A 27,492-nucleotide genomic window follows, 5' to 3' on the forward strand; every position below is an offset into this window, starting at 1 on the left:
GAGCAAGTCCAGTGCCTGGGAACGACCGTGTCTGAACACCGCTGTCTGTCCTTCTGCTGCGAGACGTGTTTTTACTTTCCTCCCTCCCTCCCTGGGAAGGAATGATCCCTTGTGAAATGCTCACGAAGGTGAGCAACTAAGTCGGCAGCACTCCCACCAGCCCCCACGCAGCAGATGCCTCCTCTTCCAGGAAGCTGGCCCTCGCCCTCCCCTCCACACCCGGCTGGCCACTCTCTTGCCCCTTCACTTCAGCCTGAGGTTGGGATGAGTCACCAGCCAGACCACTGCCACCAAATGATCACCAGCATTAGAGGTGGAGGAAAAAAACCAAGGGCGAGATTTCAGGCTCCTGCAAGGGGAGGAAAGACAGGAGAATTTATTTTTAGCTAAAAAAAATTTTTTTGGTGCTCGCTTCGGCAGCACATATACTAAAAAAATTTTTTTGTATTCTAGATACCAAGTTTCAGAAAACCTTTCCAGGGTGTCTTCTCTAATTCTCTGGCCGGAGAGAGGGAGTGTGTCCTAGCCTGAGAAGGAGGGGAACATAAGCTGCTCCCACTGGGTGGATTACTGGCTGCTTCCAGGGCTAATCGGCTGTCTGCAGGACACCGGGGTGCCCAAGCTCTTCCGAGAAGGAGCGGGTAGATTGACAGCTCTTGGGGTTGCTGCTTCTTGGGGGGCAAGCTCTGTTCTTTCTGCACAACTGTCAAGAAAGAACTCCTGGGTCTGATCTAGCTCCTTTCTCTCAGATTCCCAAGCCAGCGTGCTCCCCCAAGGAACAGCGATGCAGAAGCCTTCAAGGCACTGGAGAAATGTAAATTACTACTCACATCAGACCATCCTGGAGGGCCACACAAATTGAGGGTCGCCTGCTGCAAAAACAGTTTCAAAATACACAGCTGATCAAGGACAAACCAGGACAGAGCACCACTCAGGACCTGGCCGAAACTTCAGAGCTATCCTGATGTGCATATGGGTCGGGGAGGGTGGTGCCCCCTTTCGGGACACCTGCTGCCTTTCCAAGTATAGGCCCCACCACTCTGCCTGCTCCTTGGCTGTGGCTCAGTGCTCAGGGGCTCCGAGGAGATGGGATGGAGGGAAGGATGAAGGGAGTACACCTCCTGTGGTTCACAACAGGCTGGAGATGCCCCCTGCCCCCAGCCCTGGGTAAGGGTACCAGGGCCTTACTATTTCTGGGATATAAGGCACAACTCCATAGGATTCCTATACCCTGTCTTCAAATATCCTCACATCATCCAGTTGGAGGATGCCGTTTCTGGCCACGACCCTGACTAATCCAGACACCAGTCAGGCTCTCATTAAATATCCAGGTATTCATTATGCCTTTGAACCAAGGTGCTTGACATCTTGTAAACATGGACGTGAAAAGACCCCTACCCTAGAGCAAGCCACAGACCATGTGGAGGATCCCTGTCAGAACTCCCAGGTCTGACCCCCTCAGTCTCTAGGATGGGGGAGCCTTCTAGAGCACAAGTTTAGGGAATGGAGGATTCCTAGAAGGCCTGTCTTTCTGGGGTCCCCTGTCCAGTGGACGAGTACTCTCTTGGCCACAGAAAGCAGGGGTCTGCACAGCCTTGGGTCTTGGGCCTGAGAATTGGCTATTCCAGTGGACTTTTTTTTTTTTTAAGTAGGCTCCACGTGCCCAGTGTGGAGCCCAGCGTGGGGCCTGAACTCACTAGAGGACCCTGAGATCAAGACCTGAGCTGAAAATCAGGAGTCCGACACTTAACCCACTGAGCCGCTAGGTGTCCCTCCATGGGATTTCCATTCTAGGGGAACCCCCTGGAGAGGGAGGGCTGGGAATTGCTACCTCCAGCTGTCCCCAGGAGGGAGCAAGACTGGGAGAGGCAAAGGGCCTGTGGTCAGGTTTTGGCACTGGCCTTGTAACAGTTTGGAGTCAACACTGGCGACGGAGTTCACAAGAGGCTGTAAAACGAGGCGGAATGTAACCAGAACGGCGATGGGCATGTCCACTGTCCTCTGAGTAACTGTGGTCACGGGGCCCCACTCACATGTCTTTTGGTCTCCTTCAGAGGTCTCAGGAGAGCTCTTGAAAGTGTCTGGAATGTGTGCCTGGCACGGCTGCCAGCTCCCTGGGGAGACAGGAGGCCCAGGCATGCTCAGTTCTGCACCGGGCCTAGCTGCCGCTCTCTTCTGCACGCTGACCCAGCCCTCCCAACACTTGCTCGCCACCCACCAGGGCTCCTAAAGTGTCTGTTGCAGGGCTCCAAGGTTCCTGCCATCACGCCTCTTCTAGATGAGGTGCACAAGCAGGGCGGAGCAGGCCGAGCCCAGGACCAAGCCCAAGCACAAATAGAAGGACATCACCACCCCTGTGGCCTCGGCCAGCTCGCGGGGCACGATCTTTGGCCCGTACATGAGCGCCAGCGTGCTGAGGTAGCCATTGCTGAGCCCGAGCAGGGAGGTGAAGAGCACCGGGTAGAGGTCGGACCGAAAGAGCACCATGTGCAGGTGGTTGCGGGGCTGATAGTTGCAGAACATGAAGAGGGGGAGGAGGCAGGTCCGGAGGAGCACCAGCCCGGGGAGCACCTTGCTTCTGGGCCCTGGCACCTGAATCCAGGCTGTGACCTGCCGGCCACACAGGTCGGCGAAGTTATACAGGAGGAAGGTGGTGAGGGGGACGAAGAACCTGGTGGTCCACGGCGAGCCCGAGCCCTTGTCGAGGGACTCGATGTTGGTGGAGATGGCAGGGAAGACGAGGCTGGTGATGAAGAAGAGGTAGACGACACAGAAGCCCAGGCCGGCGGTCTTCTTCAGGATGGGGCGAAGGGGTGGTATAGAGTCACGGGATCTGAGGGCTGCCAAGGGGGCGCTGGGGGAGTCCTGGGGTGGCTGCTCTTCCCCAGAAAACACATGGGCTGGCCAAACAGGTCTCAGGTAGAACCTGCAGAGGGAGAGGGCTCATGGTCAGAGGGCCCCAGAAAGCAGGGTCACTTTGGAGTTCTGGGGACATGGGCAAGGGACCCATAGGCCTGGTGCATGAAGCCTCAGGAAGCCCTCAGACATACGTGTGCCCAGGAAGCCACAGGGAGACCCGCAAAAGTCCTTGGCCTGCCCATTCTGGTGCTGCCTGAAAGGCTGGCCACGAGCAGGGACAGAGGGAAGCAGCACTAATGGCCACATAGTGAGCCATTGTTTTCATTTTGCTTTGGGGAAGACATGGAGATAAAATAGCACTTTAAATATAATTTTTAAAATTTTAAAAATAGCACAAGCTTGATGCAATGAACTCAAAATACAGAAGGAAAATGGTTGACTAGAATGAGGACGGTCTCTGTCTGGTCTCACTCCTTGGAGGTCCGGATGGTTAAAAATCTGGTGTGTATGGCTCCGTGGATGGGCAAACGTCCCCTCTCCCCCCACCACGTGTCCTCCCTAGTTCTGTTTCTTAAGCAAAAGGGGTCAAACTATACACATTGCAAAACTTCCCGCAACAGGGCAATTCCTAAAGCTATTATATAAATAATGTATACAAATGTGTTACATAACAGCCCAAATAACATGCATAACTATGATATACACATGCATGCCCATAATTGCATCTAGAACAGTATCTCGTGGCCAACTGTTAATATGGAGACACGTGATTCAATGCCTCTCTGCTGGGTGGCATACTTCATTATATGCATATGCAATGTAACCGCTCCCCCGCTGATGGACATTAAGGTTAGCTCCAATCTCTCTCTACTATGAATAATGGTGCAATGATGAGTCCCACACAGCCTTGCGCCTGTATGCTAGGACTTAAGTAGAGCAGATTTCTAGAGAAGGAACTTCTGGATCAAAACGTTTGTATCTTTCAATGGAATATTATGCAGATCCAGAAGTCTTGCCATTTGCGATGATGTGGATGGAACTAGAGGGTATTATGCTGAGCGAAATAAGTCAATCAGAGAAAGATAATTATCATATCATCTCACTGATATGTGGAATTTGAGAAACAAGACAGAGGATCACAGGGAAAGAGAGCAAAAAATGAAAACAAAATGAAACCAGAGAGGGAGACAAACCATAAGAGACTCTTAATCTTGGGAAACAAACTGAGGGCTGCTGGAGGGGAGGGGGTGGGAGGGATGGGGTGGCTGGGGGATGGACACTGGGGAGGGTATGTGCTGTGGTGAGTGCCGTGAATTGTGTAAGACTGATGAATCACAGACCTGTACCCCTGAAACAAATAATACATTATATGTTATTTTTTTTTTAAATCTTTTCTTTAAAATTTTGGTAGCTGTCAGTAAATTACTCTCTAAATAGGTAAGACCGATCTGTCTCTGCTCTGTACCACTCCCCTGCCCCATCTCTAGTCACCAGCCCTGTTAATCTTTATGCGATCATTGGTTTCTTCAAAAACACAGACCACAAATTATAACCATTGGGTTAGTTTATGTTTTATCATTTGGCCCCTTTGTTAAAAGACAGCTCCCTGGGGCAAGTACCATGTTTGCCTGTTTCCAGCTAGATCACCACACACAGAGTAACACTTTGAAATAGAATTATAACTAATAAGTCTATAAAGGTATCTTCCTTCCATATCCTCAACACTGATATAATCAATATTTTCAATTTCTGCTACTTTCACCAGAGTAGAAGACACTTAGGTGGCTTGGCCTTGCTATCTTGCTGTGTGACCTTGCCTGAGTCACTCAACCTCTCTGGGCCTCAGATGCTGAAAGCCAGGAGACATAGGCTGACCACAGGACCACATCCCTAACAGAAAGCTTGGTGTGGGGTTGGGAGAACAGTAGCTCAGTGATGGCTGGGTTCTGGTATCAGCCCCCCTCATTTCCCCATGTGACATTAGGCCAGGCATGCCCCTCTCTGAGCTCAGTTTCCTCCTCTGTAAGATAGAGGGGTCCTGCAGTCGTGAGCTTCTGAGGCCCCCACCAGGCCGCCCATCCTAAGTGCTAACAGGTAATAATCGAGTCGGTAGGAGGGCTCCTCCTCCAAACCACTTTCCCGTGTGATGCTGAGCCGGGCACTGCAGACTTGAACTCTGTCTTGTTCCACAACCGCTATTTAGGGGAAGGAGTAGTCTTACTTCCCTTTCTACTCAGCGGCAGATCCCGGCCTGAAGTCAGCTCTCAGAGGGCTCCACGCCAAGTTCCCCTGGTCAAACCTCTTCCTCATCAAGCTCTTCCACCTCTGTCTCCCATTGCCCTCCCCGATCAGCAGCCCTGGCACTGCCTGGGGGTCCGTTCCTCCTGGGGGCAGCACCCATGGGCTCCCTTTTAACTAGGATTTAGTCTGAGCAGCCCCAGGAGCATGGCTGCCTCCAAAGCTCCTTCCTCTGATGTGTTTCTGTAAACCAGGAATCTTGACCAAAGTTTTAATCAGCAGAGAGGAAGCTTCCATGGGACAAGCATAGCCCATGGGTGTTCTCTGTCTCACAGGCTCAGCTAGAAAGGGTTTTGTGAGGATTTCAGCTGGAAAGTGAGATTAGAAACTAAGGTGACCAACTGTCCCATTTGCTGAGACTTTCCCGGGTTTAGCACTGAAAGCCCCTCAACCTCAGAATCCCTCAGTCCCAGGCGAATAGGGAAGGTTGGCCACCCCACTGGAGACACACCCGTGTGAAGCACCATGAAACAGGACACAGAGACACAGCAGGAGTGCTGGGACCCTCCTGCCTTCTGCCCATTCCGTGACTCAAAAATGGTGCAAAGGGCACAGCTCTGGAAACAAATCCGGTTCAAACCCGGGTCTGCGACTTACTAGGTGAGCAGCCTGGGCACATCAATTAGCTGACAAAGCCTCGGTTTCCTCATCTGTAAAATGAGGAAGGGCGGTAACAACTGCACACAGAAAAAGTGAAGAAAAGACACAGGCGTAAATGGCTGAGCTCAGCACCACCAGACAACATGGGTCCCCAAGGGAAAGGGCAGAGCTAGGACCTGGGCCTCCCCAGCTCTGCCAGCTTGCCCACTGTGCGGTCACAGGCTGGCCCCCTGGCCTTCTCGGGCTTTGTTTCTTCACCTGCAGAACAGGGCACATGATTCCTGCCTCTCCTACGTCAAATACGATAATGGATCAGGAAATGCCTTGACAAGAATAAAATGCGAGAAAAAGTTGAGGGCTGTTGTTAAAAGAGCAGCAAGAAACACGAAAGACATGCGAGAAGAGGTGGGGAGAGAGGCCTGGGAAGACAGCGGGTACAAAGAAGCCGATCGGGGGGAACATCCCGGCGGTGAGGGGGGCCTCACCTGGCGTACTCCAGCCTCGGCAACAGCAGGTAGAGCCCGACGCAGAGCCCGAGGAAGACGTCGGCCGTCAGGAAGAAGGCCAGGGTGCTGTCCGTGACGTCGCTGGATGCCGCCAGGTCCACCAGCAGGGCCACGGCACTGATGGTGCCCCCCATGGCTCCTCCTGCAGGGAGCACAGGAGGCCATGGAGATGGGGGTGGGGTGGGCCCACCTCCCTGCGACTAGGGCATGCCCCTGTCCGCTCAGCCTTCATGGAAGGGTAGTAGAAACTCTCCCTGCTTGACAGAGATGCTGTAGTCCTTAGGGGGCCCTGACGCCCAGCAGACACAGGGGGCTGGGCAGCCATGAGCTCTGAGTCTAAGAGGGTATCAGAGGTCATGTCCCCACCCCAGGTTCCCATTGATGGGCTTGTGGGAGCTGCAGCCTGAGGGGGCAAACACCCTCCAGAGTTTCACCTTCACCTCCATCTCTCTTTACTGCCCTTCTTCTAGGGTCAGCAGTTTTCCACTGAGGGGTGGGACTTCTCAGAGAGCTCCCCTCTAGTGCCCTCAGCCCAAGCCACCACCAAGCAAACTGGGTCAGAGGTTCAGGGAATGTTCTGGCACAGGCCCACCTGTGGTTCTGAGCAACGCCGCCCCATCCTGGGAGTCCTCATCGGTTACAGAAACCCTGTGTCACCCGCCTGAGAGCTCACGGAGCTGACGTTGTACCCCGTGGGAAGTGTGGCACACATGCACGTGAATGTGGTTGCACATACAGCACACACACGTGCTCACACTTTCTCATACACACTCTCACACACACACTGCTGTGCTATAACACTCTTACACACAAACAAACTCACAGTCACATGCATGCAACCACCCTCCCACATGGAATGTTCTCTCTGGCCAAGGGCTTTGCCATGTGACCCACAGCTTAGTAGACCCACAGCTTCGGGAGCCAAACAGGTGTACCTCTGACCCTTGACCCTGCGGCTTGTTCACTGCGACTGGGGAGGCTAACACGATGCCCTGGAGCCCCAGTTTGCTGGTCTGTAAATTGGGACTAACAAGCCCTGCCTTGAACAGCTGCTGTGAGGCCTGAGCTCATGTCTGGAAAGGGCCCATACACAGTCAACTTTCGACAAGTGTCGGTCCCCTTCTTTGCTGCAATCACACTGTCACTTCTGGGAGGCGGGGTGGGGAGATGGGGGGATGGACCTTACTTCCCTGTTGAGCCCTCACGTGGGTAGTCAACCTGTGCTAGGCAAGACTCAGAGGTTAGACACGGCTGTGCGTGCCCCCAAGTCATTTACTCCTCTCTGCCTCTGTTTCATTGGCTGGAAAATGGAGCTAATACTCGTCCTCCATCCCCCGAGGTCTGATGAGTACTTTGCACTGCCTGGCTGAATGAATGAGTCTGCCTGCACTTGACAGCCAGGAGGCCAGGATACCGATTCTCAGGGAGACAAGGAGGTGGGTGACTGCAGGCAGCAAACAGCAAAGTGTTCAGTGCGGCAGGGACAGCCCTGTCATTGTCACGCAGATGTGACCAGGTGGGGCAGGGACAGCCTGTCATTGTCACGCAAATGTGACCAGGTGGCACTCTCTGCTGGGTGCTGCCCAGAGCAGGAGCCAAGAGAGAGCAACAGTTGAGGGCCTCACCCATACTCTGCCTGACACCTCTGTGGCTCTGCTGGGAATAGCCCACCGCCTCCCACCACAGATCCTTCCTCCCTAACCTCCCTGTGAGCTTTATTCGCCCGGGCAGGGCCAGAGATCGGGATCTGAAAGGACAGCAAAGAGCTCAAGGTTAGCACAACGAAGACAAAGAGCAGACTCTGGAACCAGAACACCTGAGTCCCATCCTGATTCTACCTCTTCTGGCTGTGTGGCCTTCAGCAAGTCACTGAACCTCTCTGTGCTTCCGTATCCTCAGCTGTAAGATGGGGATGTTACTAATGCCCACATCAAAGGCCTCTTATGAAGATAAAAAGGATCCTGAGCCCGAAAGCCTTGAGAATGGTGCCCGGCACAGAGGAGTGCCTATGAACCTCTCAGATTCCCGATTAGGTGTCTGGCTATTTCTGTCCTTCCTACATCAAAGCAGCAACAACAGGGTAAACCCCTCGCCAAGAGGGTGCCAGCTTCAGAGAAGCTGTAATCCCCACCTGGATGTTTTGTAAGAACTGGAGCTCAATTTGAGTAAGACACTTGCCGGCTGCCTGAGGAAGAGATCTTAACATCACCGCCTATTGATTTCCCTCTCTCTCCCCAACTTGTAGGGAATTTACAATATTATCATCAACAACAAACCAGGCCTCCGGGAGCTCATCTTTCATGACTCCCTACTTTTATCTCATCAGTTATGGAAATACATGCAAATGAGGGGTTTAAAAAAACACCAGTACAAAACAAATGAATTGTTCCTCGGATGCCTACACACGCAGAATTCACAGATGGGTTCCTCTGGTCCAGAAATAACGAGGGCTGGGGAGATGGCGTTGGGGCCTCTGGGGCCACCTTGGATTTTCCAGGGTGAGGGGCACCTGCCTGATGGCTCCTCCCAACCCCCTGCAGAGTGATGACACTGGTTTAGAGTCTGGGGTAATCAGTACCGAAGTGTGACAGCCGGACTTCTCCACTTTTTCAAACATGGAATTTCTGAAAAATTCACAAGGGAGTCCCCTTTTCGAGACGATTCCCCGGGTGGCCCGATGAACCTGAAGGACCCCCTGCCAGCATAAATGGTGGGTTTGGTCACTAGTAGACAGGTAGCCAGCAAGGTGGTTGTAAGGAAAAATCCATCTGTCTGCAGGATGGAGGGAGATGAGATGTTTCTCTCTGAGACTCAGGTGACAGATGAGATCACATCCAGTGCTTGGAGGCCATTTCCCTCAGGCTAGGCATGTCCTTCTCAAAGCTCTGCTACAGGCATATTGACTGTACTCAAGAAACTTAGCCACGGGCCCACTTTCATTTTACTTTAGACCCAAGGATTTCCCCGGACAGAGCCAAAAGCCTAAACTTTTGTCCAAAATGGCAAACAGACTTGAGCTCACATATGAATTCTGATCTGCAGGTAGGAACACCTCCAGTGCTGAGCTGAGAAGGGATGGGAGGCTCGGGGAAGAGATATGGATCTACTAGTGATGTTCATGGACACAGAAGAGATTCTTTGTGAAATTCTTTTCAAGTGGGCAAACGCTTATAACCCTCCTTCACACAACAGGGACATGCTCGGACGCTGAACACAGCCGCTGAGTTCCCAGTCTCGCGTTAAGGGACGGTGGTCTTCTGTGAAAGCACAGATTCTTACTGACCCTCCTCCTTTTTTTCTTGTTGGGACATCTGAGCGAGGGAACAGAGCTGCTAAAGGCCTGGACCATGGGCTTAGGATCAGCATCAAACTTCAGCCAAAGGAGTTGACCCAAGTGGTGCATCTGTGTTTCTAGAGATGGCCAAAGTTCAGGGTCATGCAGGTGCTTATTTGCTAGGCTATCGGCTCCCAAGAGGCTGGGTCTGTTAATCTCTGAATCCCTGGCACATAGTAGGTCTTCTATAAAATGAGAAAGGAAGAAAAGGGGGAGAAGCTAAGAGGAAGGCAAAGGAAAGAGAAGGCAGGGGACAGGAGAAGGCGAGGGAACGAGGAGGAAGGGAAGAAAGGAATGCTGTTGCAGGAGATGCACTTGGTAGACGGATGTGTTTGCCCTAAGGGACTACAACTGGCTTCCCTCCCAGCTGCTCTTCTCACAGGATGATTTTCATGCTCTCCTGCTGATACATGTGGGTCTGTGTTCCCTCCCCTCAAAGGCCCGTGGGCTTATGGCTATGGTGGGCGTTGGCCATAAATGGCTTCCACATCTAAGCTATGAAAGGAAATAATGTTTCTGCCTGGGTCTCCTGGGATGCTCACTCTGGTGACCCAGGCACCACGCCCTGGGGAAGCCCAACAGGCCGCGCCGAGACCCCGGTAGAGAGGAAACCCCCAGGCCCCAGGCCCCAGTTTCTCAGAGTGGGCCCTCCAGCCAGGCTCTGCTCTATCGGCTAATGCCATACAGGGCAGCGGAGAGCTGAGCTGTCCCTGCCTACTCCTGCCCAGGTGCAGATCTGTGAGCCAGACATGACTCCTATCATTCGAAGCCACTAAGTTTTGGGGTGCTTTGTTACCCAATAATAGTGCAAATAGAGCTAACACTTGTTGCCTTTTCTGGAAGGGTCACTGCATGTCCCTCTGCATGACCCCCCAGGTAGACTAACCTAGTCGGGTGTCTGGAGGCCGGCTCTTACCTGATATCAGCGCCTGGGAATTCCTCATGGGGAAGGAACCTGTCATGCCGAAGACGCTGCTATTGAAGATGGTGGAGGTCCCGCTGAGGATCGCCATGCAGATGATGGTGACAGCAAAGAAGCCATAGGTCCAGGAGGAGGTGTCCACCTTCACTAGTGCAGTCATCACCAAGAAGATGGCCAGCATGATAGTCAGCGAGGCCAGCACACGGACTTGAATCGGAACCCTGGGCGGGGTGGAGGGATGCCAGAAGCAGTCATAGATCCCCTTGGGCTGGTGGGGAAGGTTCTTAAGGGACACTTTGCAGCTGGGAGGCCTGGGCCTGAATCCTGCCTTCCTGGCTCACTAGCTGTGTGGCCTTGGGTCAGTGACTCAGTCTCTCTGGTTTTAGTTCCTGTGTCTGTACAACAGAGAGGAGGATGGATCCACCTGCAGGGGTGGTGGTGAGGGTCTCTGGAAGGCAGTGTGTGGAGTGCAGGGGGCAGCATCAGCTCAGGGCAAATGCTCGGTGGATATTGCTTCTTTTCATCTTGCTGTGAGGTTCAAGGACAGGACAGGAGGTCTCAAGGCAAGCCCGTGCTCTCAAGCTGAGCTCCCACTGGCTTTGGCTAGTGTTTCAACAAAGTCACCACCCTCTGGGCTTCCTTCTCCCCAAACTTAGCAGTGGCGGGAGGAGGGAGACGAGCAGTAAACCAACACCATCGTCATCACAGAGCAATCAACCCAGATAGTACTAAATTTGGGCCAAGTACCCTTCGGAATGTTTCTACATGCTGACTTGTTGCCTTCTCACGCCAGCCCTGCAAGACAGGCCCTCTGACCTGTCCTGCAGGTAACAAGGAAGGAAACTGAGGTCAGAGATGCTAAAGAACTTGCTCAAGGTCCCTCACTGTGACCCCGAGAGGACTGGCTCCAGGTCTGTACTCTTAGAAGGACACTCTACGGCCTTCCTGGAAGGAAGGGAATCTGGGTGGTCCAGAACAGGCCAGGGCAGAAGGATTCTCCTGCGATGGTTTCAGCTGTCACGGGCAGCTGCTGACGCCAAGCCAGAGCAGCCCTGGGCCAGCCCCACACCCACAACGCAAACCACACGCTCCTCTGGGCCCCCCACCGCCCAGATGCTTCCCTGAAGGGAGGAGAGGGGAAGGTTGGCTCTCCAGGAAACTGCACATTTTTATTCCAGGGAGAGAGAATATCATGGAAAGGGGCTGTTTAAATCATCAGATTAGACTAAGCTTTAAGCCGGATTGGATATTTGGTTAATTTTCCTGTGAGCCAGTGGGTGGGGGCTGGGAGAAAAGCCAGATTAGTTATACACACATAAAAAAATTTTTTTTTTTTATAAAAAAGAAAGACCTGAAAGGTTTTTTAAAAATTTATCTACATATATATGTACATAAATAGGTGTGAAATGATGAGCATGAGAAGCAAGGATTTTTCAAAGTGTTTTTGCGGCTCCAGGCTAACTGGAGTTTTCTCTGATCTTAGTTCTGATCCTTGCTGGAGGGAGGGCAGGTGCCACCTATGCTGCGTAAAGGGTAGAAGGAAGCCTGCGGGTGTAAAGGGGCAGTTCAAGGTCTCAGTGTGATTCCACGGGGAGCAGGGGAAGAGAACCCAGGTCTGCTGAGCCTCCGCCCAGGACTATCTACCAACATGCATTCTCTCTGGTGTCTTTTATGCAAACATTTATCAGACAGTTCCGGTGTGTCAAGCCACCTGCTGTGTGATCCCCGGCCCCGCACAGGCATTTTGCTTTAGCGTGCACAGTGCTCCACTGGGAGGGCCCCAGGGCATTCTGGGTGCATCCAAGGGGGTACAAAACCCAGCCTGAGGGTCGCACAATCTTTCTGGAGGAGGTACCCAACCTGGAGTATAAGGAGTGTTGGGATGTGAGGGCATGTGTCTGGTGAGAGGGGACACGGCACGTGCAGGGACCTGGCCTTGGACTGCAGGCGAGATAGAGAGCAGAGGCTGGAGGGAAGCGGAGCCCTATCCTGGAGGGCCAGGTCCAGCTGCTAAGTGCCAAGGCTTGACCCTCAGGGCAGGGTGTAGGATGCATGTGCAGGTTTCGTCTGCTAGTATCCTTTCCCTGAGGCACACTCTTTCTTTCACGCCAAGTTCTGGAGAGGTGGCTGGCCACCTTGTCCACCCTGACCAAGCCACAGATGATGGACACATGATGACTTGGTCTGGGGTAACTGGAGTGTCTTATGCCACAGGGGCAGGTCACTGGTTTGGGTTTGGGATTAGCATGTGAGCCAGGCAGGGCCAGTGAGGGCCCTCCAGGACTGAAAGGTAGAGAGAAGTTCCTTCCTTGCCATGACCATGTTGGAAGCTCCTGGTTGTCACCTGGCCAGCTGCATGGAGAGAGACCACATTTGGGATGAAGCCAGGCAGACACACACAGAGCCCAGGGACAGTGCAAGAGGACAGCCCTGGGCACATACATGATCTCCTAGATCCAGCAATGTGCGACTATGTGTGGCAGCAGCCCTGATTTTAATTTTCCAGGTCAAGAATGAGAAAACCCTTTTTGTGATTCTGTTGTTTGTTACCAAGAATGCTAACTCACACAAAGAGGCACATCAAGGCTTCTAGCTGGTGGTTGACCTGCCTATGCACCATCCCTCTACCTCGCCTTCCACACTGGGTCCCAGAGTCCCCAGGCAGGTCAAGCTCGGTCTCTTTCTGTGGGAACTGGCTTGGTAAGACAACCTTTATAGGCTGCCTTCCCCTCTCATCCCGCCCCTCCATTCTCCTACCTTCACCTCCCAAGTAAAGGGCTCACACTTCAAATCCCTGTTGCAGGGGCTGTTTCTGGGGAACCCCGCACCATGATGCATCTTCCCAGGGTCTGCAGGGGCCTCATCCTGGGCAGGAGCTGGGAGGCAGCCAGGTAGAGCACCTGGACCCCTGGGGGCCCAGAGTATCTAGTGTAAGTGCACACCAGCAGTCCTGGAGGCTGGTGGTTAGGCCTACCTCTGACGCTCGGGCTGGTTCTCCACACTCAGCCGGGTTGCACCGTGCCCTCCACCCTTTCCCAGCAGCTGAAGCTGCCCCATGCCCCAAAGATAAGAGCCAGCAAGAGCTCAGAGCCTGGGTTAGCATAACGTTCCCATTTACAATTGTAAATATTAAGATAGTTACGGAGAGAGAGGGTGGCGACCGAGGCCGAAAAGCTTTACCAGATATCTGGGGCAAGAAGGAGGCCCAGGGCAGACTAGAGACAGGAGGAGTACCACCAGGACAGTGCTCTGTCTTGTTTTCCCCTGCCCTTCCCAGGGTGGACAGAGGGCCTGGGAGGGACCTGGTGAGTCCCCGATAGACCACACAAACTGACAGGCAAGGCTTATTAACAGTGGAGGGAGACTTTCTGCTTCTTGACCTCCCAAGCATGGCAGGCAGACCACTGGAAATACTGAGTTTCCAGCCAGCCTCAGGCGTTGGCTCTGCCTCTAACCACCTCCTCCCAGTCCCGGTGAAGATGAAGTCCATGCCAGGAATGCTGATGGTGTCCCAGGAGCTCTCTGGCGCCTGTCCCAACAAGGTAATTAGTTGCCCCTACAGGAAGGTTGCTCTGGAGGAAGCTGGGGGACTGCTCGCCCAGCACCCCCAGGGTGGTGGGAGGTGAGGAGGTAAATGCCAAAGGCAGGCCAGGAGCAGCAGAGTCGCTGCAGGTCCCTCCCCTGCACGGGCCTCCTCCTTGCCAGCAAACCACCTGCCACGTGACCCATTCTGCCCCAGGTCCTCAGGGGTCCTCCATGGGGCTCTCTTCAATGCCCACGAAGCTTTATGAGATGTGCTACACCGAACCCACCCCACGTGCAATAACAGGGGCATGCTGGCCTCTCTCTGCTTCTTCCACCTGGACTGAGAGAGTGGCGGGGGGCGAGGGGACAGGGACATCGTCATGATGGTAGAGACAGTCTAGACAAGGGCTGCCCTGGTGTCAGGGGTTTTGCTCTGGAACAGGGGATGGCCGAGACGACTGCTTCGGCCCCGGGACCCTGGGCAGGCCACAGGAATGTGAGATTCTGGGCAAGGGCTAGGGCTGCCAGCTCCCCTCCCCCTTGTTCAGGACCCCAGGGGACTGATTTCTTCATAAGTCTCTCAAATGTAAATTCTACTCATAAGTATTTATGATGCTACAGATTTAACATAATAAAACACTTGGAGATTATGGATGAGCCAGTCAGAGAAAGCCGGGGTTCTCCAGGAAGGGAGAAAAGGAGACGTTTCAATCTCGCACATTAAATAAAAAACAGCTTAGCCGCAAACCATCTTCCCACAGCCCAGAAACAGACGGCGGCCCGCAAGCACTCCCCACATTGCCTTCATCCCTCTCTTACAGGGAGGAGGGCCAGGGCAGGCCCTGAGGTGGGCTGAAACTTCTGGAAGAAGCCCTATAGTGCTGAGCCTTCGCAGCCAGCTCCCTGCCTGACTTTGGGAGGGTGGCTACCTGGGCGGTCCCCTGTCCCCACTGCAGGCAGACCTAGACCTCCTTGTCCACCTCCTTCCTTCCAGCTGCCTGAAGCCAGGGCAGAAGGCTCTGAGGTGTGGCTCTGGCCACAGGGAGGAGCTGGGGGACCCAGAGGTTCCAAGTACAAGTGTGGGGCAAGGAGGGGCCCAGTTCCCACCTGGACTCACCCTGTGAATTTGACCTCCGTGTGCCTATCTTCCCATCTGTAAAGCAAGGTACTGAGTTTCCCCGCTCTCCAGCTGTTGGGAGGATTAAAGGAGACAAAGCTCTAAGGGGTAGGAGTGCTCTGAAGTGCTACCAAGTGTCCTGAGGGCCAATCTTCCCTATTGCTGACCACTGTCCCAGGTCGGCTTCTGGCCTGCTGGATCTCATGACCACAGAGGACGCACAACGCCAGCCTGGGCCACCCCGCACTGGTCCTGTGGTCTTGGGTTGGGTATAGCTCCTGACTTCTCCCTGGAAAGGCGCTCATGTTAGGGCCTCCCTCTCGGGTTATTGTGTTGTCACCAGGCATCACCCCTTGTTATAGCTCAGACACTGATGCCTGACCTAGAATGGGGTGGGGCTCTCACTTACATAAGCCCGGGCTGTCTCCGATGGACAAACCTGTGTCCCCAGGCTAGCCAGGCAAGTGGACAGAGAGGGTCATGAGAAAGTCCTAGAAAGGAGTGGGTGGTGAGAGACCAAGGGGCCCTCCACCACCTTGGCTGTCACTCCCTCTTCCTCATCCTTCTCCTTTCTGTTCCCTTCCCTTCTTCCTGCCTTCTCTCCTGCAGCCCTTCCCTCCAGGGACCAGGAGTGTGGAGGGAACACTGGGCCCTGCTCTGAGTTCCATTCTTCCACTCATTCCTCCTGGGGGGGGGGGTGCTCTGGAGACTGTGCCCTACCTTTGAGGACATGGAGGGTAGCCCCAGGGGCCCGGGGAAGGCAGGAGGAGGCAAGGTGAGGGTCAGCAGGCTTACCTCAAGGCCATCTGAGCCCCATTGTGCTCTTTGCCCTTACGGCCTGTACTTTGGTTTTAAAATGGGTGCAAATTCTTTGCCTCTCCTTCCATCGACAGGTGGGTCTACATCCCCTGGAAACCAAGTGACCTTGGGGAGTGCTTGCCCAGCCAAGTCCGGCTCAAGTGACACCGTGCGGCCATGGAGACTAGCTTACAGAAACCATGTAGCTTCTGCCTTGCTCGTTCAAGCACCTGCTCTTCAGCCACGAGACGGAAAGTCCTACTACCTGAGACCACCGTGCAAGAGACCATGGGGAGGGGAGGGGAGACGAGAGGAGAAGGAGATGGGGGCCAGAGAAGGGCCAGCAGCTCCAGCCGCACTGTCTGCGACCACATGGGAGGCAGGAAGACAGAGCTGCCAACTAGCCCAATGATGCCCAGATCGTGAGACAGACTCATTACTGTTAGTGTTTAAACTGCGACCATGCTTAGGGATCACTTGAATGCCACGACAGATAATTGCAATAGCCCCATTGCATAATATGTTTGGAAGGACCAGTCTATCCAGGCTTAGCCCACTTGCTGCTTCTCTCCTCCTGTGCTCAGAGCAGACCCCATCCATCAGTCCTAGCACACTGCCTGAGGCAAGACCTGCCTTGGAGACCTGTTCCACCAGACATCCAGGCCAGCACTGCAAAGTTAACAGAGCTGGGTAAACCTGATTGGCCAGCAGGGATCTAAGGTTCCAGGCGGCTGGGCCCAGAGGAGCCCAGGTTCCTATTGGTGGCTTAGGGGAAATGTGGGCCAAGAAGCTAGGGTTAGTGCTCCTGCAAACCTCAATGGAGAAGAAGAGTCCCCCGGTGGAGTCTAAGGGCCATGCTAACTTGCCTGGCTGTCTCCTGCATCATTTCTTCCGCCACAGCGCAGCCATGGGGCTCTCTCCCAACCCCTACTCTAACACAGTGTCAGGAGGTCCCCACAGGGCCTCTATGAGTGGTTAGCACATGAGCTGGCGGCCCATTCCATGGAGCGAGTGCCAGAATCATGGGGAGCCAGGCTCTCTTGACACTCTCAGACTGCTTGCAGGTGGGTCCGTCAGTTAAGTGTCTGACTGTTGATTTCAGCTCAGGTCATGATCTCAGGATTGTGGGATCGAGTTCTGCGTTGGGCTCTATACTCAGTAGAGTCTGCTTGTCCCTCCCGCTCTGCTCCTCCCTGCCGGCTCTCCCCACCTCTATCTCTAAAATAAATACATTTTAAAAATCTTAAAAAAGATCAGCTTCCACAGGTCTTGCCCACCCCTCCCCCTGGGCCCACCCCCACCATCCACATGGTGGCCTCCGGCCACACTGTCTGCAACTCAGGCAGCTGGTAACAGACAGGCTCCCCAGATGGAAAAGGAGGAAGAGGAGGGTCCCGACATGTCTCCTGCTGGCTGCTGACACAGGGTCCTAGCATGTGGCTGGGAAGTGAAAGTCCAGCTCCCGGTCCTGGCTTCCCTCGACGGGGCCCTGGCTCGCCCATCTGACCTTTTGGTCTTTCTTGCCGGACTCCTGCTTGGGGGCCTGTCCCTGCAGCGGCTGAAAACCAGCAGCCCACACCAGCAACCATGAGCGAGAGGCACTGGGAGAGGGCTGGAGGCACAGGGCAGGGCTGGGAGAGGGAGGGACGTGGCCTACCTGTTGACGAGCAGGAAGTTCGCCATGAGGCACAGCACATTGGAGACGGTGGAGGCAACGGTCAGGTAGCTCTCAAAGTAGTTCTGCAAGCACAGAAGTGAGGGAGCTGCTGATGTCACTGCGGATGGACGGGAGGGCTCCCTGGAGAGCAGAGACCGCGCCCCTCCCCTCCCCACTGTCTTCAGAAAACAGCGTGTAATGGACAGGTCTGCTCCAAGATGGTGTGGCCCTGCCCCATGGTGACCTATGACCACTTACTAGGTCCCTCAACAGACACCAATATAAGCCATGCGAAGTGCTGGGGACATAAGTCAGGATACGACATTGTCCCTGCCCTCAGAGAGGCTCCTAACGGTCTGCAGCCCATGCTCTCCCCTCCTCTACCTGTCCCACCCACGGACAGCCAGTGTGGACAGGACCCAACTGTGAGCATGTGCACACCGTCAGACTGCGTCCTGCCAGCCTGCTCTGCCTCCCGCCAGATTTCAGTGATCCAAATGCGCTTTGTTATGACCCAACCACATTCCAATGTTCTTGCCACCAAGTGAGGCCTCTTAGAACTACACCAACCCTGACGTCTGCGGGGACACTTTGTTCTGACTCTGGATTTGCCCCCTCAGGAGAGATGCTCCCCGGAGGTCAACTGGGAAATGGCTCCTAGACTGGCCGAGAGAAGAGAAAAAGGCATTTTTTTTCTGGAAGTCGGTGCTAAGTACTCCAGACGAAGCGTGCAGGAGACTACACGATGAAGAGCTCCTGATCAGAACATGCAGGAATTTATGGCTAAAGAAACTGTACGGCAATTGTGCCCGGTTCTCCAAACTCGGAACTGACCACTCACTAGGACAGATGTTACTGCGTATCCATTATTCCTCAATATACCTGTCTTTAAAAAAAAAAAAAAAATCAGGAAGGGCTGACTTATCTTGGCTTGGGTCATTGTCAAGTCATGAACCCCAGGCTGGTACTGATTGCGGGTTCTAAGCCACGGGTACAGATGACACGTATTAAGCATTTCCTGTGTGCCCAATACAAAGGCTTTTTATTAAATATATTGTTCACTCTGAAAAAGAAAAAAGCAGCTGTGAGCGTTCTCCTCTGGAAAGCTCACAAAATTGGACTTAACTGAGGCAGTGTTTTGAGTCACAAATGTGCCAAGTGCAAGAGACAGGCATGCAAAAGCCTCACCAACGCACAGAGCACTGTGGCAGTTGTACGGATCACGACAAAGAACGAGACACACCTCCCGGCCACTAAGAAGGAAGCATCCCACTGGGAGTGTAAGATAGAGTGTGAAGGTATTTTCATCTCAAAACACCACGGGGAGAGATGTCAGAATTTTGTGGGTTTTTTCTTCTGGTTTTTTTTTTTTTGCCAAATCAGAGGTAGGAGTGGTGAGTTTGAGAAGGGGTTCCGGGTCAGGGAGTGGGACCAGGGTCATGTGAGAGAATGGGAAGGAGTACGGGTTTGGGGAAAAGTCCCAGAGGAGGTGGGATCTGAGTCAGCCCTTGATACGGACGGTCAGATCTGTCCTTTCTGGGGGAGTCTGATTGCAACATGGAGCCCACAAGAGAAAGATATCATAATGAGCTCCTTCTGGTCTGAAACTAATTGTTCCACGGTCCCTTTTTAAAGCCTGCAGAGTGCTTTGTGGTCTTTGAAATCTGCACCCTGAATATCAGGTAGTGGTGGCCGTGCAATTAAAATGGTAATCACAGCGACTGCGGGCCATCAACCATGAGCCTTAGAAATAGCCTCCCTCCTTTGAGGTGCCACCTCATTGTTCCTGCCCTGATGGGCTCAGTAGAGCCTGGACTGGCCCGAGGCACTCAGTCAATTACGTCTTGACACAGTGGCTGAGCCTACGTGAGGCCAGGCAGGCAGAAGCCGCGGAGAAAGGCCCCCAGGAAGAGACAGCCGCAGGTGGGGGCCATCCAAGACAGCCCCGAATCTGAGCCCCCCTCCCCACCCCAACGGGGGTCCCTTCAATTCAGTGGCTGCTCACTCGTTCCATGCAAGTCTACGAACAACCACTGCATGGGACGCAGAATCTCTGTCTTTGTTTTTTTTGAGCAGGCTCGGGTTCCCTGAACATTTTAGGAATGGGGATTTTCTAGGTAATTGAATGTTCTGGTTTGTTGATATTTAAGCAGAGAATTGTCCTTTTAATGGTGGAAAGCTTTTTAAATATTGACAACGGAGTAAGGCTGGAGGAAGGCTCTGCCTCCCTTTCTGTTGACGGAGCCCATTTTCTTGGCTTTTCAAAGAACATGCAGAAGGGGCAGAATGGACTGGACCGTGGCCTGTTTCTCTACTGGCACAGATGGGGGCTGTAGACGGTTGTGTAGGCTGACTCAGCCGACACATGGAGTTTTGGTTTTGTTTTTTTTTAAACTTAATTCCTGATATAAACCTGGGGGGGGGGTGTAACTTATTTGATGCTTTTGCCTGTAAGTAGAGTTCTAACAAAATGTGGTGGACAGACTCTCTAAGAGGCCTCCACAGTCCCAGCCTCCTGTGCTCACGCCCTTGTATGGGATGCCCTCTGCTAAGTGTGGGTGGGAACTGCGACTTGCTTCTAGTCAAGAGAATACGGCAAAGGGGCAGCCATACACAACGATGCATATGGGACAACGTTACATGAGATGTAGCACCTGTCTTGTTGAACCCCCTTTTTTTCCTCCCTTGATGGCTCTGAGGATGCAAGCGGCCATCAGGGGAACCCCAAGTGGCAAGAACTACAGGTGACCCTGGTTGCTCAGAGAGATTTCTGGCCAACATCCAGCAAGAAACCGAAGCTCTCAGTCCTACGACTGCAAGGAACTGGATTCTGCCGACAACTCAAGGAAGCCTGCATATGGTCCTTCTCCAACTGAGCCTCCAGGGAGACTGCAGCCCCAGCTAAGCCCTTGATTGTGGCTGTGTACAACCCAGAGATGAGAACTCCATCCAGCCGTGCCCTGACTCCTGGCCCACAGACACTGTGAGATAGTAGTAACTGTGTGTCAATGTTAACCCTCTGGAGTGTGTAGCATTTTGTTACACGGCAATACATCCTTAATGAATGAGGATTGGGGGCAGCTGAGTTCCTATCTATCCTAAAAACTATCCAGAGTTTTTTTTTGCATGTTGCTGACTTCTTGTAGTTTACATTCAGTTTCTTGATGAAGACAGGGCTAGCTCACCGTGATCTCGCCAGATGCAAAGACCAATGTATCTGCCCATGAGGGAAACAAAGTTTATACTTGCGGACATCAGTCCCCTTAGCCTTTCCTCATCAAATCCTTTGCTGAAATCAGGCTCATTTTGTGCCGATTCCAAGAAATAGCTTCCGTGCCACCCCAGATCTGTTCACTGCCCGCCCCTCGGGCCATGTGCCTTGCCACTCAGTCCCACGGTCATAAAGCCACTGCTGCCCCTGCCCCCAGAAAAGGAGGTGACTCCTATGGAGAGACCCCTGTGCTGCACACTGCCTGGGGTCAAGTGATACTCTCTGAAGTGGGGACAGGAAAAGCCCCAGGACATATGCTTTGACCAAAGAGAGGCAGGAAATGGGAAGGCAACAAGAGATAAACTTCTTGACTTTCTTCTCCCTCAGTCAACTGGTCTACGGATGCGGTGGCCCCATGTGGCTTCATGTGGCTTCTCCAGATGCATGCGGGGCACCCGAGCAGCCAGCTGTGTTTGTTGCAAAGCTGTGGCCAGCCTGCATCTGCTCTCTCCCATCCCTGCCTCACTTCTCTTTTCCCTCACTCTTGCTTCCCTAGGACGGTGCATGTGAGATGGTATTCACACATAATGGGTGGCCTTGGGCTCCTTTCTAAGAAACATTCAGCAGTGAAGGCCCTAGTTTCCATCCTGGACTGTGCCCTTGGCAGACCAGTAGCTGGCCTTTCCTTCCTGGTTTTGTCTCATTTGCCTGCAAGGGATGTTGGGGCTCCCTTCTCCCATTTTATTCCAGGCGATGCAAAAACATTTGAATATTGGTTCAAACACATTGGTAACCATCTTGCCCCCTCCAAAGCAATCCGTCCTCACCATCCCATAGGGCGATCTCATGTCATGCAATGTGTGGGGAGGATTCATGCCACAATTTGCCTGCACTTGGGCCTGGTTCCTAGGAGCTCCCTTGAGAGGCTCTGTTGTTATTACCACACCACGTGCCCCACGTGATTGATGAACATGGCCTCTACCTCCAGAGGTGGACCCAAAGACCCCAAAGGCCAGTGTTGGCCATGCAGGAGTGGAGGGACAAGGAGAGCCCCGGGGCAGGGGCACTGGGCCACCTCGTGTGAAGGTGGAGGCTACGCCTTGCACACCCACAGGGAACGCCAATCCTGAAGCAATGAGATGAATGAAACCCCACATGGCCGTGCCACAAGGCAGCCCTGTTTCTACAGTCCACGGAAAACCTACGTCCTGGAGGGTCCTTCCTACAGGTAGGAGACACTGTGATGCAGCAAGCAGGCAGGGCTGGAAGATGGGTGGGAGTTGCAGGGCAGGGCACGATGGGATGACGGGGCCTCTCGGAGTGGGGTTCTCTGCCTTGGCCGTCGGGAGCCCCAGAGGCTAGTCATCCTATGGCTGTCTGACTGGCCAGCAGCCGCTGCCCACCCAATCAGCAACCTGACCCGTGGTTCCCTGAAGATGTGGCCACCCCCATGTGCCCCGCACCATGCTGGTGGCTTGGTGTATGCCCTCTGGGAGCTCGTAGCCTGGCACCATCCTGCAGCTAGAGCACAGGGGACACAAGGTATGGAGGAAGGAAGGAGGGGTCTGGGGGTGCTTCCCACAAGAGACCCTCTTGGACCGCAGCCTGAACAGTTGGGGGAAGTTTGCCAGATGGATATGGGGAGGCGGGGAGAGAGCCTGCACTCCAAGTGGCGGGAGCAGCACATTCAAAGGCCCGGAGGGTTGCTTCCTTGCCAATTACGACTCAGACACAAGCACCTTTGTTAGAACAGACTTCCCGAGGCCTTCCTTGGCATCGACAGGAATCAAATGTACTGTGTAGTGCATTCAACCCAGGCATCCCAGGACAGGTGGCCACGGAGCCACGGCACTCACCCCTCCCTTTCAGGGTGCTGATGGGGAACAACAGTCCCACCAGTCACTGTTCTAAATTCGCCAGCCTGATGGGAGGCGAGGCCCAGCTGAGGAAGAAAGAGGAAAACTTCTGCTCCTTGTGTGTCTGCCTGCCCTCCACCATCTCCCAGCAGGCTGCAATTCCCTGGGGCTTGGGCAGGGCTCAGCCCCCAGGTCACCAGCTACCTGGTCACACTAGTCACACTAAAGTCATCCTTGGCACTGGGCAGGTAAGCCAAGTGGTGGCACAGAAGCCCCACAGAGTGCCAGGGAACTGCCAGGGAACAAAATGGCCCCCAGAGACCCCAGTCCCTTTGATCTTAACACAGCCTGTAAGGGAAGGCAGAGCTGGGTTTGCTCCCATTTTATAGATAAGAAGCCTGAGGCTAACAGATGGATGAACTACACAGAAGTGCCTACCTGGCATATGCTGGTGGCAGATCTTTTGATGCAGGGCAGGGCTGGGGGGACATTTAGCCACTCTAGCTGAGGGAGCCCGCCCCACAGACGCACAGGCTCAAACACTGTCCCTGGGATTGCACCATGACACTGAGGACCCAGTGGCCAGCACTGGCAGCCTACGGGCCTTCCCAGCTGTGAGTAGCTGTCAGCTGCAGACTCCAGGGTCCCATCAGGGCGGTGTCTTCCCTCTGCCCCAACCCTCATACATGGGTGACCTGCCCAAGTCAGCGAATGGCAGGGTTTGATTTCTCTTCCCTCTGCAGTTCACTCTCTGCTCCTTAAACTCCACGGTCCATTCCCCAGGCTATTTCTACAGGGCGAAGGTTCTGAGTAGAGTTAAAAGGAAAAAGATTCGGAGGAGAAGAGCCCTTGCGTCTGTCAGCCACCCAAAATGGACAGACACGGTCCGCTGCAGAGCACAGAGCACGGTCCAGAGGACATGAGCATCGGGAAGAGCCAGGCAGGCTTCCAGCTTACCCCTCACCCCTACCTGAGCTGACTCCCCACAGAGCCCTGCCCCACCCCCAGGCCCAGCGGAGGTGGGACTCAAAACCCAGACCCCCGGTAGGGCGGGGTGCCTGGCAGGTGTAGGGGAGCCCCACTCTGGCCTGGGTGCGGGACGCCTGATCCCCTGGTGATGGAGATGGGAAAGTCATGTTCATCTGTTCCACTCTGGCCTGGCTTAAGAACACAGCAAAGGGGAGAGCTGCTTTTCAAACACAATTTAAAAACCCACCAGAGCCAGCTGGCCAGATGTGAGGCCCATTTTACGAGAGGGGGAACATTTCCCCTCCTCCGCCACGCTGAGCGGCTTCGTGCTAAGCATCTCTTCTGGAAGAATTTAATTCCGGGCTCAGCGTCCAGGTAAAGAGGTTTCTTCAGGCAGGGAGGCCCCGAAATGAGCCCGTTTATCTCTGGCAGGCCCCGGTTTAAGCTGCTTCTCCCCTGAATGCTATTTGGGCACTTTGAAATAAGTGCAGCAAATTAGTCACGAGCTGCGGCAGGCTAACCCGCAGCCCAGCGGCTCGGAGGCTGCCTCGTACAGCCCCCACCTCGAGAACTTGGGCAGCAGAGGCAGCTGGCTCCTGCGGGGCGAGAAAAAGCGATTCAGGCCCGGGGGTGGCAGCTCGAGGCAGCAAAGCGTTACCTGGATCACAGGGGCATGAAATTAGCAGCCGCGAGCAGACTGGAGCCAAGAATAGTTTGCTGCTGCAAACTCGCTGCCTTCCGATCGCCGAGCTCTCTGGCCTAGGCTGCGGCAGGGAGGCGCCCTTGCCCTGGCATTAGCCAGGAAGGGAGCAGAAGGCAGGTGTTCCCCAGGGGTGCAGCTGGAGTCCTGTCGTTAGGTTCCGAGGCCCTGTGTTCGGGGACACTGGCCCAGGAAAGCTAATTGGATTGTTGATGAGCTGGAAGGGCCAGCTGGAAGATGCCTGTTCCAGAGCCTGGACAGGTGAGGGACACGGGAGCCCCCATCTACCCAGGTGTGATAGGTGGTGAGGAGCCCAAGGGCAGAGCAAAGCTGGGTCAGAATCAGACAGGTAAGGCCCTGAAAGATGCTAGCCAGACAGACCTAGCCATCAGACCTGTGCACACGGCTCCAGGCTCTAATAGCAGCCCACTAACTCTTGTCCTCGTGGACCATCTTCGGCCCCGGCTCCCTGGGGCCTCTATAAATCTTGGTCTTTAGTGGCCCGGAGGCCCTCATTAGCCTGCAATCCTTTTTTACACCTTCCTGGAATCCCTGCCAGAAGATACGCAGAGTTGCGAGATTGACTGGAATGAGCCTCTCTTCGGGCCCTGCCTTTGCATTAGAGCCCTGTGGAGCACACCTTTTCTCCCCCAGCCTTTGCTGACTTCCACGAGCACCATGAATGCTCACCCTCCATGCTTGCATTTTCTCTCTCTCCTTCACTGCTGGGCCTTCCTTCTCGTCTAAGGAAAGAAAAACCTCTGACTTTATGGTTTCCAGCCACAAGGCCCCTCCTTCCCTTTGCCCTAAACGCCCTGGACAGGCAGCCCATGCCCTCAGTGCTAACACCTTACCCTCTCCTGGGCTGCTCTGGGAAAGACTCCTTCAAAGGGGCCTCTCTGCAGCGCCCCGGTTACTAAGACCTGGTCATGCTCCTGACACCACGTGCCCCACCCCCCGTGGCTGTAGTGGGCTGAACAGTATTCCCCCGAGTTCATGTCTCCCCAGAACCTCCGGATGTGACCTGATTTGGAACAAGTCCTGGCAGACATCATCAGTTAAGATGAGGTCATCCTGGATCTGGATGAGCCCCAAATCAAGGATGGGTGTCCTCAGAAGCAGGAGAGGGTGCACAGACGGAGGCCAGGAGACAGCCATGCGAATAGAGGCAGAGATCGGAATTACACTGTCACCAGCCATGGAATGCCAAGGACTGCTGGGAGCCCCCGGACCTGGAAGACGCAAGCAAGAGTCTTCCCAGAGCCTCTGGGGCAGGCATGGTCCTGCTAGCCTCTCTGGGGCTTCTGGCCCCCAGAATCCTGTGACTAAAACACTGCTGTTCTGAGCCACCCAGCTCTGGTGTCTCAGCCACTAGAGCTGGCCCCAGGAGCCCCTCATAAGAGTCGGCCACACCTGCCCTTCTGTGGCTCCGCGCCTAAACTTCCAGGTCACCTTTCCTCCTCCTTTCTCTCCTTCCCTTTCTTCCCCTCCCCCTCATCCTCGGCAGCTTGGCCCACCTCACTCTGCCACCAGAGGCACCTCCTGAGCCCCACCCTGACTCTCCGTCCCTGTGCCACACTCCTGCCTTGGGAAGCTCATCACCCCTGGCTTCCATGAGCCCCGTACCTGCATGCGTCCCTGTCTCCAGAACATTTTCACCACCTGCCACCCATCCTGCCTGCCGAGCCCCAGCTCTAAGCCCCCCAACAAAGGCCTTCGAGAGCACCCCCAGCCACCTGCCCCCAGGCTCCATGGTCTGCCCCCCGCTTTTCTCAGTGCTCCTGCTCCAAGTTTCTCTGCTTTCCTTCACCCTCACCCCAGGTCGCTCACCTGCCAGTCCCCACATCCCTAGCAAAGACATTGGCTCAGGCTCCCACCCTCACCCCCGGGACTCCCCTCTGCCCACCCCAGGTTCCCACGGCTCAAGCTCCTCCTCGGGCCTGGCCCTCTGCCTCCCTGACTCCAAGCCACCCTCATGTGTCTGGTCCTTGCCTGCCTCGCAGGGGCCCCGCTGCCTCCCCTGCTTCTCTCTGTAGCCTCACCCCTTGGTCCTCTTTGGGCTCCTCAGTGCACTGTCCCCCTTCCTTCCTTGGCTCCCTTTCAGGACAACCCAGGGGCTCCATTTTGGTTAAATGAGGGGGCCTGGGAGGTGAGGGAGTCCCAGAGGGGAGGCTATGGATGATGTCCAGTACCAGGCTCGTCTCAGAAGGAACTGGGGAGCCATGGAAGAAGGCTTCTGAGTAGCACACAGAAGCTCAGTGCTGGGCACAAGGGGCCACCAGCCCAGAGAGGGTGGAAGGAATCGAGGGGGAGCAGCAGGTGGCAGCGGCTACTCATGGATCCCTTCATTTCTTCACTCAAGACACAGTAAAGAGAGCTGAATCTGCGAGAGGCCACTCACTTATTCGACAGACCCGGCTCAGCACCTTGTAAGTGCCACCATGTGCTGGGGGCTGGGAGGCCATTTGGCTCTAGGGAGGGAGGCAGGAAAAGGAGTAAACAGCAAGTTCAGAAAAGAAAAGATGCATGTTACATTAAATGCAATGAACGGAAAAACCAAGTAAGGAGCTATAATAGAGCCTGGTTGGGCAGAGGCGGGGGGGTGCTGATGTTGGTGATGGTGAAGGAGCTGATGTTTGGACCTGAGGATAGACCAGGCAAGGGGCGAGGGGAAAAGCATTCTGGACAGAGGGAACAGCATGTGGTTAGCCCCAAGGCAGGAGTGAGTTTGGCATGTTGGAGCACCGGGCAAACCAGGCTGATCCTGGAGTAAGGGGGAGAGTGAAGAGACTGGGATGGAGGCAGGGGCAGGCTGGGGAGAACAGGCTGGGGTCGGAATTCGGATCTTATTCTATGTGCGACAGGAAGCTACTGCTGGACTCTAAGCGGCTGGGAAACTTGGTACTGGTGCACAGTCACTGAGCCCTCCCCACGCTCTGCTGTTCTGAGGGCTGGTCATGTATTCACTCCCCTGATCCTTACAGCACCCTCCTAGGGACCAGTCCTGTTACAGATGAGGAAACTGAGGCTCAGAGAGGTCAGACACTTGCCCGAAGTTACACAGCTTAAACCCAGCCCTCTGTCCGCAGAGCTCTGCCCCCTTACCTGGCGCAGTAGACAGCCTTTCCATTTTACATCTT

General features: G+C 54.4%; 1 protein-coding gene across 1 annotated transcript in view; it reads right to left on the reverse strand.

Annotated features, from left to right (window-relative positions):
* Nucleotides 1-335: 335 nt before the first annotated feature.
* SLC29A3 (solute carrier family 29 member 3) overlaps nucleotides 336-27,492 on the reverse strand; it is a 40,503-nt gene continuing 13,346 nt past the window's right edge. The window contains exons 3-6 of the mRNA XM_059172501.1: nucleotides 17,617-17,699; nucleotides 10,514-10,740; nucleotides 6,243-6,405; nucleotides 336-2,926 (exon numbers count right to left, since the gene is read on the reverse strand). Coding sequence (XP_059028484.1) covers nucleotides 2,275-2,926; nucleotides 6,243-6,405; nucleotides 10,514-10,740; nucleotides 17,617-17,699 — 1,125 coding nt within the window. The 3' untranslated portion in view covers nucleotides 336-2,274. The remainder of the gene's footprint in view (nucleotides 2,927-6,242; nucleotides 6,406-10,513; nucleotides 10,741-17,616; nucleotides 17,700-27,492) is intronic.

This window comes from Mustela lutreola, chromosome 4 (genome assembly GCF_030435805.1).
Source record: "Mustela lutreola isolate mMusLut2 chromosome 4, mMusLut2.pri, whole genome shotgun sequence".
Lineage (NCBI taxonomy): Eukaryota > Metazoa > Chordata > Mammalia > Carnivora > Mustelidae > Mustela > Mustela lutreola.